Genomic DNA, 14,936 nt, shown 5'->3' with positions numbered 1-14,936 from the left:
GCGTTTTAACCTCAGGCAACGCGGGGGGTTCTTTACTGTTAGGGCAACAAGATTGTGGAATTCTCTACCACAAGAGGTGGTTTCTGCGGGTAGTATGGTGGCTTTCAAAAGACTCTTAGACTTACATCTCAAGGATCAGAACATTCAGGGGTATGGGAGATGATTACAGCCACACATGCCTACACAGGTTGAACTGGATGGACTATTGTCTTTATTCAACCTCACCTACTATGTAACTATGTAACTATGTAACTATGTAACTATTTTGGACCACGATCCCACCACCTTTGTCGGCAGACTTAATGATGATGTTGTTGTTTTTGGTGAGATTAGCCATGGCTAGACTTTCTTCAGTGGAAAGGTTGGAGTGGGAACCTCGAGTGGTACGGTTTTGTTGGCAAAGTTTTTGGATGTCTTTATAAACTACCTGGTAGAAAGTTTGTATGTAGGACCCTTTGGAGGAGGTGGGGTTGAAGATGGATGGTGGGCGAAGTGACGTGTGCGACACTGGTGGAGAGGTAGGCAGATGTTGGCTAAGAAATTCGACATATAGGTCCTCATTCTCGGTGTATAGTTGCTCCAGATGTAGTAGGGCTGTTAGATCGGAGGGAGTTGAATTTAGGTCCTCGGAGTCGGGGATAGGGTCGAAATCAAGCGTTTCTTCTGTAATCTTGTTGTCATCGTTTTTTTCTTCGATTTTCATATGAAAGAAGCGTTTTACAGTGAGATTTCTGATAAACCGGTTAAGGTCTACGAAAAGTTGGAACGGGTTGGGGCCAGCGGTTGGAGCAAACGTGAGACCCCTGCTGAGCAGAGATACTTCAGGAGGTGTTAGGGTGTGGTTGGATAGATTGAAGATTTTAATGGTCATCTGGTCTTTCGTTTTTTGTCTTTTGCGTCCCCCCCGTTTGCCTCTTCTGTGTTTTTTCTTTTTGGAGACGGACGGGGGGTTTGGGCTAAAAAAGACAAATTTTCCAGACAGCTGGGTAGTGTGGGTTGAGCTGAATTTGAGCCTTTTGCGACATTGGTGTCTGGTTCCTTTGAGGTCTGGGTAGAAGTGGGATGATTAGCCTTCGTCCTCTGTTTAGGGTTGTCACAGGAAGATGAGGAGGTTTTTTTGTTGTTGTTGTTTTTGGACTTTGGTGTTGAGCTGTGGCTGGATGCAGGCAATAATTTAGTAGTTGTAGAATGTTTCTTAGGGTGGATTTTCGGACTGCTGACGGGGGGTGGACGAGTGCTCTTAGGGAGCAGTGCTGTGGGTTTGGATTTAGGTTGAGAGGGGTGTGTTGAAGGTTGCTCTGTAGAGCGAATGGATGGGAAAGATAAGGACAGTAAAGGCTGAGGGGGGGGAAGGGTAGGTTTTCCCTCAGTAATGGGATGTTTGGTGGTGATGTTATTTGTGCGTTTCCATTGGAAGACGCGGTTGAAGTTGTAATCGTCAAAGTCTCTACGTATTTTCTTGAGTTTGATGCCTAAGAAGGAATCTTCGTACTGTTTTGTGTGCCATTTGAGTTTCCTAAGCCAGGAGATGGGTAGATGCGGGGTATTTTGAATGAGAGAACCTACTTGATTTTGAATGTTCTTTAGAAGTTCTGTATATTTTAATTCTCTTTGTTGAGTGATAATCGTTATCCATTTTTGTGTGCAAAATTCAGCCACACTGGACCATTCCGTTGAGAGGGAGGGGGATAGGAAGGAACATGTCTTGGTGTTCCTTAAACCTCTTGGGCTGATTTTGTGCAGTGAGTATTTTTGCAGGAAGAATTTGTCCCACCATTGGAAGTTAATCATGTTAATCGTATCTTCAATTTTCCGGAATTGTGTGCATAATGGCCTGTATGAAGGGCGAGGTACTGAATACCTGGCTATAAAGAAATCTGATGGGAATAATGTATATAGTTCATCTAATATCCCAAATTTGGATGCTTCTGCCTCATTAATAATATCCATCTGGAAAAAGGTGTGTGGGGGGGGGGGGAAACTGGGGGTGGTATGGGGGGAGGTACTGGGTGGAGGGAGGTGTGGGGGCAGTGGTAGCAACAAGGTGTATAGTAAAACAATATATGAAACAATATTAAAGCAGTGTTTAAATTCCTAGTAACATGAGAGTTTGTATCATGAGCAATGGGTACATGGCATCAGATACAAATCACACATGACATCGCAGTGGTATTCACATATGTTGGACAGACAGCAAGGAAATGGACTACAGTAGAATAGGTACCAGAGATTTCACAGCAGCAAAAGGTCGCTTCTATTTGGAAATAACAAGACAGGTACATATACACAACGTTCGACCTGCGCCAGTGAAAGAGTCAAGTACATTCGATCTTATGAAAAAAGTTTCAACTGTGGCTGTAGTTAGTCTTTTTAGGAAGTATGCAGGATAGTTCAATCCCTCGGGTTAGTGGAGATGGATGGTGGAGGTGGCTGCAGGCTTCATACAGAGCTAGAGGGACTCTGCAACAGACAAAAAGGGGTAGGAGAAGAAAAGCAGCGCCACCTCAGTGTAGATTAAAAGGTTATTTATTACATAAAAACAACGTAGTAACTCACACAGAGGAAATCGTTGATCAGCAAATGGTAATAGTTCTTCTGCAACACTGCAGGGATGTTCGGGAAGTACACTGTGGCGGCCGTGGTCCTGGCTGTGCCGGTGGAGTCCGACACTTCCTGTGGTTCTGGCAGCGTTCAGTATCCAGGCTTACATCCAATAGTGGCAGGGGGGTGCTCGCGTTCGGAGCATGCGTGCTCCTTCCTCAGGCAATGCTGATTTGTGTGACAGACTGGGAGTTTTATAGCTGAGGGACTCAGGGGGCGGGAGCTTGTCCCGCCCCCTGAGTCCCTCAGCTATAAAACTCCCAGTCTGTCACACAAATCAGCATTGCCTGAGGAAGGAGCACGCATGCTCCGAACGCGAGCACCCCCCTGCCACTATTGGATGTAAGCCTGGATACTGAACGCTGCCAGAACCACAGGAAGTGTCGGACTCCACCGGCACAGCCAGGACCACGGCCGCCACAGTGTACTTCCCGAACATCCCTGCAGTGTTGCAGAAGAACTATTACCATTTGCTGATCAACGATTTCCTCTGTGTGAGTTACTACGTTGTTTTTATGTAATAAATAACCTTTTAATCTACACTGAGGTGGCGCTGCTTTTCTTCTCCTACCCCTTTTTGTCTGTTGCAGAGTCCCTCTAGCTCTGTATGAAGCCTGCAGCCACCTCCACCATCCATCTCCACTAACCCGAGGGATTGAACTATCCTGCATACTTCCTAAAAAGACTAACTACAGCCACAGTTGAAACTTTTTTCATAAGATCGAATGTACTTGACTCTTTCACTGGCGCAGGTCGAACGTTGTGTATATGTACCTGTCTTGTTATTTCCAAATAGAAGCGACCTTTTGCTGCTGTGAAATCTCTGGTACCTATTCTACTGTAGTCCATTTCCTTGCTGTCTGTCCAACATATGTGAATACCACTGCGATGTCATGTGTGATTTGTATCTGATGCCATGTACCCATTGCTCATGATACAAACTCTCATGTTACTAGGAATTTAAACACTGCTTTAATATTGTTTCATATATTGTTTTACTATACACCTTGTTGCTACCACTGCCCCCACACCTCCCTCCACCCAGTACCTCCCCCCATACCACCCCCAGTTTCCCCCCCCCCCCACACACCTTTTTCCAGATGGATATTATTAATGAGGCAGAAGCATCCAAATTTGGGATATTAGATGAACTATATACATTATTCCCATCAGATTTCTTTATAGCCAGGTATTCAGTACCTCGCCCTTCATACAGGCCATTATGCACACAATTCCGGAAAATTGAAGATACGATTAACATGATTAACTTCCAATGGTGGGACAAATTCTTCCTGCAAAAATACTCACTGCACAAAATCAGCCCAAGAGGTTTAAGGAACACCAAGACATGTTCCTTCCTATCCCCCTCCCTCTCAACGGAATGGTCCAGTGTGGCTGAATTTTGCACACAAAAATGGATAACGATTATCACTCAACAAAGAGAATTAAAATATACAGAACTTCTAAAGAACATTCAAAATCAAGTAGGTTCTCTCATTCAAAATACCCCGCATCTACCCATCTCCTGGCTTAGGAAACTCAAATGGCACACAAAACAGTACGAAGATTCCTTCTTAGGCATCAAACTCAAGAAAATACGTAGAGACTTTGACGATTACAACTTCAACCGCGTCTTCCAATGGAAACGCACAAATAACATCACCACCAAACATCCCATTACTGAGGGAAAACCTACCCTTCCCCCCCCTCAGCCTTTACTGTCCTTATCTTTCCCATCCATTCGCTCTACAGAGCAACCTTCAACACACCCCTCTCAACCTAAATCCAAACCCACAGCACTGCTCCCTAAGAGCACTCGTCCACCCCCCGTCAGCAGTCCGAAAATCCACCCTAAGAAACATTCTACAACTACTAAATTATTGCCTGCATCCAGCCACAGCTCAACACCAAAGTCCAAAAACAACAACAACAAAAAAACCTCCTCATCTTCCTGTGACAACCCTAAACAGAGGACGAAGGCTAATCATCCCACTTCTACCCAGACCTCAAAGGAACCAGACACCAATGTCGCAAAAGGCTCAAATTCAGCTCAACCCACACTACCCAGCTGTCTGGAAAATTTGTCTTTTTTAGCCCAAACCCCCCGTCCGTCTCCAAAAAGAAAAAACACAGAAGAGGCAAACGGGGGGGACGCAAAAGACAAAAAACGAAAGACCAGATGACCATTAAAATCTTCAATCTATCCAACCACACCCTAACACCTCCTGAAGTATCTCTGCTCAGCAGGGGTCTCACGTTTGCTCCAACCGCTGGCCCCAACCCGTTCCAACTTTTCGTAGACCTTAACCGGTTTATCAGAAATCTCACTGTAAAACGCTTCTTTCATATGAAAATCGAAGAAAAAAACGATGACAACAAGATTACAGAAGAAACGCTTGATTTCGACCCTATCCCCGACTCCGAGGACCTAAATTCAACTCCCTCCGATCTAACAGCCCTACTACATCTGGAGCAACTATACACCGAGAATGAGGACCTATATGTCGAATTTCTTAGCCAACATCTGCCTACCTCTCCACCAGTGTCGCACACGTCACTTCGCCCACCATCCATCTTCAACCCCACCTCCTCCAAAGGGTCCTACATACAAACTTTCTACCAGGTAGTTTATAAAGACATCCAAAAACTTTGCCAACAAAACCGTACCACTCGAGGTTCCCACTCCAACCTTTCCACTGAAGAAAGTCTAGCCATGGCTAATCTCACCAAAAACAACAACATCATCATTAAGTCTGCCGACAAAGGTGGTGGGATCGTGGTCCAAAATAGATCCAACTACCTTCAAGAATCAGCCAGACTATTGTCAGATGCAAACACCTATACCAAATTAGAAAAAGACCCTTTACCAGAATTCACCTCAGAAGCACACCAACTCATCAATAATGCTTCATCAGAAGGAATTATTAACAAAACAGAAACAGCCTTCTTGAAACATGATCTCTACAGCAGACCATATTTCTATCACCTACCGAAGATTCACAAAGACCCAATCAATCCACCCGGCAGACCCATCGTGGCAGCCATGGAGAGTGTCACTAGCTATTTTTCTATTTATATCGACCAGTTTTTACAACCACTGGCACAAAATCTTCCATCCTATGTTAGAGACAGTTTACATCTTCTCGACATGCTAGCCAACTACACATGGGAACCCTCCTACATGTGGCTGTCACTGGACGTCTGCTCCCTATACACATCAATACCGCATGATGTAGGCCTATCAGCAGTCAAACATTTTCTAGAAGAAGACTCAAACATGAATCCTCGCCAAGCACAATTTATCCTGGAAGCCACAGAATACTGCCTAACTCATAATTATTTTGAGTTTAACGGCGACTTCTACCTACAGACCCATGGCACAGCTATGGGTACGAATTTCGCACCCAGCTATGCCAACTTGACCATGGGCCTGTGGGAAAAGAGATACATCTGGTCCAACAATCCTTTTTCCTCCCAGATTATATTCTATGGCCGTTACATTGACGACGTAGTGATTATCTGGGATGGTACACCCCCCACCATCCAACCCTTCATAGATCACTGCAATCAAAACAATATGGGCCTTACCTTCACTTCAGTACAAAATCAAGACTCTTTAGCCTTCCTGGACCTCCTACTCTGCCACGACCAACAAACAATATTCACTGAAAATTATACCAAACCTACAGCGGGCAATTCCTATTTGCACTTCAAAAGCTGCCATCACCCCCGCTGGATAAACAACATCCCAAAAAGTCAATTTTGCCGACTCAGACACAACTGCACACGAACCGAGGATTTCACCACTCATGGCAATCACCTGACAAAAAAATTTTTAGAAAAGGGATATCCACCAAAACTCATAGATGACGCCTTCACGTTCTATCAAAAAAATGAACCAAGAAACAACACAAAAGAAGGAAACCTCCTCGATCCACATACACAACCACTGAGATTCACCACCAAATTTCATAACCGGTACAAACAAATGGAACACATTCTCAAGAAACATTGGCCCATTCTCCAAGCCGATCCACATTTAAAAGCCAGTATCCCTGACCGCCCTTTGGTGTCATACAGAAGAGCTCGGAATCTAAAGAACAATATCGCTCCAAGTAAAATCCAAAAATCTCCCACTACACCAAGTGCACCCCTAACCTTTCTAAACATCAAAGGCATGTTCCAATGCCGCAAAAAATTATGTCTCACCTGCAAGCATGTTACACACGGCCTAAAAGAATTTTCTACAAAAGGACAAAAATATACCATTCCAGATTTTTTCAACTGTTCCACGGAGTTCGTAATATACTGTATGTCATGTCCATGCGGCCTACTTTACGTAGGCCGCACCATCCGCACTCTACGCAAAAGATTTGGGGAACACAGAAGGTTTGTTGAAGCTGGCAACGACAAACGCAGCGTCCCCAAACACTTCCTGCAGCACCACCACCAATCTTCAGCGGACCTAAAAGTGTGGATTATTGAATCCATACCGAAAAATCTTCCTCCAGCAGAAAGGTTTAAACGCCTGTGTGCTCGAGAATCCTATTGGATATATCGCCTGGACTCCCTGACACCGGGGGGCTTAAACGAAGAAATTGAGGTGAACCCACTACTTTAAAACTACTACTGAGTATCCTAAATATAGCAATACTTCACATCCTGCATTATTTCTCCAGAATACTTCATATTCTGCTTTTCCCTCTACCTTTAAATACTACCACCCTCATCTCAATTAACTATGAGAAGCCCCTCTCCGTCATGGACTTATTTCATTCCCATCTTTACGCGCCTATACATAGTAGTATATATGCATTATTTCTTATTATTTTTTCTAGGTTAAATATTATCAGTTTTTTCATAATATTTTTTTTTTTTTTTTTCTATTTCTTTTTTTTTTTTTTTTTTTCTATTTCTATTTTTATTTTCATTTTTATTATATTATATATTTTTTTTTTTTTTTTTTTTTTTTTTTTTTTTTTTTTTTTCTATTTTTATTTTCATTTTTATTATTATATATTTTTTTTTTTTTTTTTTTTTTTTTTTACAACTGATTGTATACACCACATCTCCACAGCAACAGGCCCCCACCCCCGGAGACTCTCTGTCACATGACTTCCTTTTTTGGCCAGATTACTCATTGTGTATACCGCATCCCCACAGCAACAGGCCCCCACCCCGGAGACTTTCTGTCATATGACTTCCTGTTCTGACCTGATGACTCATTGTATATATCGCATCTCCACAGCAACAAGCTCCCGCCCCCTGAGTCCCTCAGCTATAAAACTCCCAGTCTGTCACACAAATCAGCATTGCCTGAGGAAGGAGCACGCATGCTCCGAACGCGAGCACCCCCCTGCCACTATTGGATGTAAGCCTGGATACTGAACGCTGCCAGAACCACAGGAAGTGTCGGACTCCACCGGCACAGCCAGGACCACGGCCGCCACAGTGTACTTCCCGAACATCCCTGCAGTGTTGCAGAAGAACTATTACCATTTGCTGATCAACGATTTCCTCTGTGTGAGTTACTACGTTGTTTTTATGTAATAAATAACCTTTTAATCTACACTGAGGTGGCGCTGCTTTTCTTCTCCTACTCCATATGAAGAATAGTGCATAGTCTTCCCAATTTTTCAGGCAGAAATGGGAATTATAAGGTAGAAATCTGTTCTCAGTAGAAACAGGTCATCCATCACTCAAGGGCATTAGCAAAAAACTAGGGATTTGCTGGGAGTGGTTGGGCTTATATGGGCCATCGTAACAGCTTTGATAACCAGTGTCCCTACCTGAAAGTGGCAACATACAGATCATGGCCTTAATTAATGAAAGCCTGGGTCCTGTACTGTACAATTAAGAAATAAGATCATTGTTAATTAAATACCATCTGCTTACAAATATCTAAATGTAGAAGCCTTAGGCCATGTAAAACAAAGACTGCTTTTCCAATGCAATGTCTTTTTGCATTGTTTCCATACAGATGATAAAAGCTGCTAAAGACCATTATTCTCCTCATTTCATTTTCTTCAAAAAAGTGGCATTCTGCTTGAAGCACAAACCCAGTAATCCAGAGTTTGGTGTAGTTAGTGGCATTATAATATATACAGTCAGTGACGCACACAGATAAGGTTGTTTTTCTTTATTAATCACAGAAGAGACAACCACAACCCCAAATTCCACCCATGAACGGAACACAAAACCTTTTAGGAAGGATAAGAACAGAGGGACCCTGTTGTGCTATATTCTGTGGTGGCCAGACTGTTTTCATAGAGGGTACTGGTAATACATACATTCAGCAGGGCAGCAGCATCACCTTTGACTGCATATTGTACAAAAGTGCTTAATCATTATAGGGTCTCCAGTTGTCCATACACACTTATGATAGGTTAACCATGCTACAGAAATACTCAATAACATGTAACAAGGGTTTCTCAGTTTTAGAAAATAGTTTTCTGCATTCCCTTAATTCCCAAGTACAAATGCAGTAATATGAATAAGTAAGTACAAAACAGACAAAACATTGGACATGAACAGACAAACCATTAGATATTCAGTTTAACAATGCTTACAAAGAAAGCATACTATATATACGTGAATAAAAACCAGGAACATTTGGCTTTTTTAAATATTTATTTAACAAAAATATCAATAAATGTAGTGGTGCACTCTGGAAAAAGTAAGTACACCCTTGCCTCAGCGGCTAGTATTACTGCCTGCTAATCTTGATGTCTTAGACCCGTTTAAATGTTTGACCACTCCACTGTGCAAAATTCCTTTAGATCTAAATTTCTGTTTGATTTCCTCCATGAATTGCCAGTTTCAACATAAGGTTTTTGCAGAATTTAACAGCTTGCTGCTGGCCAGATCAGTAAGCCTTATGTCTGCTAAATTCCCTTCTGCTATAAGCTCATAGTTCAGTGCAGTGACCATGTGCTAGAATTCCCTAGACTCCAAAACCAATAATTAAGGCCTCCTGCACATGGGACTAGAATATGCTGAGTTTTCTACTGATCTGAAATGAGATGCATTGTTGTCTATGGGACATTACACACAGATCAGGAATACAGCTTTGAGTACAGAGCAGTAAAACAAAAATAGAACAATTTTCATTTGACTGCAGTAATTTACTTGCATACTCGTGTATGCAAATATAAATGAGTATATTACAATACTGGCAATAAAGAAGAATTTTACTTGTCTATATGCTTATGTACCTTTATTCGGCTATACATTACTCGGATCTTTACACACAGTTTTTGGCCCTTTGCACATGGGCGTCACAAGTTCCTGAGTAAAAGAAATATCAGTAAAATATGACGCCCTGGTTGCAAGGGGCCTAAACTCTAGGGTCCTGCAGTTACACAAAATGTTAAAGGAAAAAAAATCTATACAAAACAAAACCCCAAAAAAACTTACAAGTAGCACAAGGATTCCTAGTGGATGAATTAATATAGAATGGCTATAAATCTTTTATATAGCAATAGTCATCGTAAGGAGAATCCAATAAATCAAGAAAAGGAGACCTGAAAAAACATTTGGCAGTGGAGAGGCACTCTGCAGGCTGGGTGGTTACACTAGGTCCCAGCTGCTTTATGGTGGAATGAATAACAACATAGGGTACTAGTGCATTATCAACAGGTAATACCTTATTAAAAAACATATCCTCCTAACAGTTAAAACTGGGAAGCTGCACCTCGCTATCAACCACAAACAGAATCTTACTCTCATAAGATCTAAAACTTGGAGCTACGGTACAGGGACAAACTTGTGGCTGGAACTGTCAACGTCCTCTATCGAGGCTAACGACCTGGCCCAATACACAAGGCGGTCCCATACCCAGAAGTAAACTCCTCGCTTACCAGCTAGGTTGTTCTGCTATGGGGACACTGAGATTCTCAATCACAAGCAGGTCAATTATAGTGGTCAGTGTTCTATTCGTACATGTTTGATTGGTCTGCTGAATATTTAATAGCTGTGATCAGCAGCTTACAAGCCACTGATCATAGCCATTCATTAAAAGCTTAGCACACCCAACACTATGGATGGGGTGTTACTACAAGACATAGGTGTGAAACAAACCTCCACATTTTTAGCATAAGTTGCTTATTCACACAGTTTTGTGTATTGTTGATTTTTTTTTTTTTCTTTTTTTTTTTAGTAAGAATTGTATGTGTGCCAATAATGATTTTGATGCATTTTTATACAAAATATTGTTTTGACAAACATTCATGCAACTATCATGGGATGTACAAAATCAGCAGCAACATTCTTTTTATCCTACAGGTCCTGTGCTTTCGGAAAATGTATGGTTTGGGAGGGTATTTTACAAACTTTCAAAGAAAGAAATAGTAAATCATGACAAAGTCTTTTAAAGCATTGCCTATGGACAAGTATGGATATCTTAGTTGTTTGCTTTTTCACAAGGCTTGACATATTTGTATCTATTTACTCAACACAATCTTAACTTTGATATTTTGCCACACAAAATGGGTAAAATATTGTGTTTGTGTGCACTAAAATGAGTATATTTTGTTACTCAAAATACAGGTTTGACAAACAGTTGGGATAATATTGTGTGACAAAAAATTGCAACATTAGCACGTAATCTGGAAAACCTCATTCCAATTTCATGAATTTAGTGGTGGTAAATGTAGGGGTGTAGTTACTTTTTCCACACAACAATTCTTATTTTTTTAAAATTTAAATCAGGGAGTGGGCAACTGTTTCCCTCCATCTGTTGTGGAACTACATGTCCCGCAAGGTACTGCAAAACTGACAGCTGGAAGCATGACTCCTAGATGCAGAGGCATGATGGGACTTGTAGCTCTGGAACAGCTGGAGGGCCACAGTTGCCCACCCCTGATTTAGATTATGATAATAAAAGACACCATGTCATTTGTATGTGTCACCTATACTTGTAGACACTGAATGCAGACCAAATGCTTGCCTGTTGAAAAAGTCAACATTTCTCATGGGATGTACTTACTTTTTCACATGACTATATGCGGTAACCAGATGGGAGTTTTAAACCAACCTTGCCATGGGGCATTGGAGGAGCATCATTCAAACAAGAATGTGAATTTTCTCCCTTCCCTCTTATAAATTATAATACAAAATATTACAAAAAGATTTTGGGTGTAAGCAGGGATTAAATTACTTTTGTATTATTCATAGAAAATAAAAAGTCCTTCTTTCTATGTACATATGTATAAAAAGCTCTGATTGGGCAGACCGCTCAAGTGAGGGGTGGTCCCGGTGCTCCATTGAGAGAAACTTTTCGGCCCTTGCTAGCCGAGTGCCCATTGTGGAGGGAAGGGGCAGGAGGGAGTTCAGTGTTGGGGCTTGGAGAACCCTGACAGGGAGTTGAAGGGCTGGGTAGAGATGAGGAAGTGGAGGGAACTGGTGCTGGGCTGTTAGCCTTGTCACTGGCTGAATCCCCTTCTGAGTTTGTTGCTCGGTTTGGCTCCTGCAGGCTTCTTGGGCGGCTAAATCGTAATCTTTTGCAGGTCGGCTGTACACGATACTTGAGAGGCAGTGGTCCTGTCTGAAAAGTAAGGTAGAGATGTGAAAAAAGAAGAATCACAAAAAAGAATAAAATAACAAATACACCCTAATAAAAGAAACGAGAAGTTGGGACTTTAAATGGAGCACAGAAAAATGTACAGTTTTTTTTGTTTTTTCACAGAAACACAGTCACCACTTACTTTCTTCCATCATTGCACTTCATTATTATATGGGGATGTGTGTGGTGCATTTTGCAGGACTGCGGGGATTACCACCATAGCTCCCTGGGGAGGCACATGCAATGCCCTGCGTCCACAGGACTGCACATTGCCAGTGACAGTCACTTTGTAAGTAACAATAGGGTTTGGACAACAATTTCCTCCCTTTAATTTGAATGTATGCAATTTTAGTCGACCAATAGATTATTGGAACATTTATACTTTTTTTTTTTATTACAGTTTTTGGCATCCGCTCCTGAAGAGTGGTATTAAACCACGAAACACTTAGAGCAACAGGGATGTCATCAATTTTTCAACCATACAGGACTCCATCGCTACCTAATAATTTAATGATTACTTACTTTATGTATGTTTATTGTATTTTTTTATACACAATACAAACTAGGTCCATGACTGCTGCAGCAAGTTGATCATTCAGCATTCATTGCCTTTGCCATGGTGTATCCTACAGACTATCTATAATATGGCAACAATGGAAAAATTAGGGACTGTGTGGCCTATACAGAGTGCCGTTAGTCCCTATACTCTTGATATATACATATCATTTGTGTACATAGTTAGTGAGGTTGAAAAAAGACATCAGTCCATCCAGTTCAACCTATGATGTGTGTGCGTGTTTGCTGTTAACCCTACATTGTATACCCCTGTGTGTTGTGGTCTTTAAGGTGCCCATCTAATTGTTTTTTGAAACCATCAATGCTCCCTGCTGATACCACTGTTTGCGGAAGAGAATTCCACATCCTTACTGCTCTTACAGTGAAGAACCCCCTGCAAGTGGCCACGTGTCTTATTGTATTCCCTTTCTCTGAATAGGTTTTTCCATATGCTAGGGTTGCCAGTACAATATTTGTACATTGATATCATATCCCCCCTCAATCGTCTCTTCTCCAGAGAGAATAAGTTCAGTGCTTGTAGTCTCCTCATAGCCGATGTCCTCCAATCCCCTAATTATTTTTGTTGCCCTTCTCTGGACTTTCTCCAGTTCCAGCACATCCTTCCTGAGGACCGGTGCCCAGAACTGGACAGCATACTCCAGATGTGGCCGGACCAGAGTCTTGTAGAGTGGGAGAATAATCTCTTTATTTCTGGAGTGAATCCCCGTTTTTATACATCCCAGTATTGTGTTGGCTTTGCTTGCAGCGGCTTGGCATTGCATGCCACTGCCAAGCCTGTTGTCTACCAGTACCCCCAGGTCCTTTGCAATCCTAGACTCACCCAGAGGTTCCCCCCCTAGTGAGTAGCTTGCTTTCTGGTTTCTGGCACCCAGGTGCATTACTTTACATTTTTCAACATTAAACCTCATCTGCCATGTAGTTGCCCACCCCATAATTTTTGTTCAGGTCCGCTTGTAAGGTTTCCACATCCTGCCCAGAAGATATTAGCCTGCTTAGTTTAGTATCATCTGCAAATACTGAGATTTTACTCAATATCCCCTCTTCTAGATCATTTATGAATAAATGAAACAGGATTGGCCCCAGGACAGAACCCTGGGGGACCCCGCTTTCCACACCCGCCCAATCTGAGTACTCCCCATTAATCACCACCCTTTGCAACCTCCCCTGGAGCCAGTTCTCTATCCAGGTACTCACCTTATGGTCCATACCACCTTTCTTAGTTTGAACAGTAAGCGTTTGGGGAACGGTGTCAAAGGCCTATGCGAAGTCCAGGTACACCACATCCACAGGCTTACCTTTATCTAGGTGGCAGCTCACTTCATCATAGAAGGTGAATAATAGATTGGTTTGGCAAGAACGATTTTTCATGAATCCATGCTGATTACTACTAATAATACCGTTTTCATTACTAAAGTCTTGTATGTGGTCCCTTAATATCCCCTCCAAAATCTTGCAGACTACTGATGTTAGGCTGACAGGCCTATAGTTACCCGGGATATATCTCGGCCCCTTTTTAAATATTGGTACCACGTTGGCTTTTTTCCCAATCAGCTGGCACCATACCCGTCTGTAAACTATCCTTAAAGATCATGAATAATGGTCGGGCAATCACCTGGCTGAGCTCTTTAAGAACCCTCGGGTGCAAGCCATCCGGTCCCCGTATTTATTTATGTTAAGTTTCTCTAGTATAGTTCTAAGTCTATCTTCTGTTAGCCATGGCGGTATTTCCTGAGGTGTGTTGTTTAGTTTGGCCTTACAAGCTGGGTTAGTGTAGCCCCCCAATTCTTTTGTGAAGACTGAAGAGAAGAAATTATTTAACACTACCCACGTCACTTCCGGTCCGCAGCTCGCCTATGCTAGGAACGCTGAAGCTTCCCCGGCGCAGACTGCCATTATCTGAAGAGATCTGCTGCATTTACTTAATGCGTGAGTCGCTACTATTATCTTGTATACCTGCTCTACACTGGTTACACTAAGAGGTTTTTTCTCTTCCCTTTGTACCCAGATGGGATCTCTTTGGTCCTTAGGGACCGTCAGCAAGCAGGTTTGAGGATTACATCCATATCCTGTTTCCTGCTTACACACATAACATCTGTGGCCTCGGGGTAAGTGTGACCTCTAGTGTCTAAATCGGAACATTACAGGAGCATTAAAACCTAAAAGGTATACAAACTGGCATTCTCACTGCATTTATGAT

At 42.2% G+C, this 14,936-nt stretch overlaps 1 protein-coding gene across 1 annotated transcript in view; it reads right to left on the bottom strand.

Annotated features, from left to right (window-relative positions):
* Nucleotides 1-11,540: 11,540 nt before the first annotated feature.
* Nucleotides 11,541-14,936, bottom strand: part of LOC309567601 (polycomb group RING finger protein 2-like) — a 137,593-nt gene continuing 134,197 nt past the window's right edge. Inside the window, exon 10 of the mRNA XM_082273002.1 lies at nt 11,541-12,145. Coding sequence (XP_082129128.1) covers nt 11,837-12,145 — 309 coding nt within the window. The 3' untranslated portion in view covers nt 11,541-11,836. The remainder of the gene's footprint in view (nt 12,146-14,936) is intronic.

Source organism: Pelophylax lessonae (genome assembly GCF_965119305.1).
Source record: "Pelophylax lessonae genome assembly, chromosome: 11".
Lineage (NCBI taxonomy): Eukaryota > Metazoa > Chordata > Amphibia > Anura > Ranidae > Pelophylax > Pelophylax lessonae.
The sequence above is the reverse complement of the archived record's forward strand: the minus strand, read 5'-3'. Positions and strand labels throughout refer to the sequence as shown.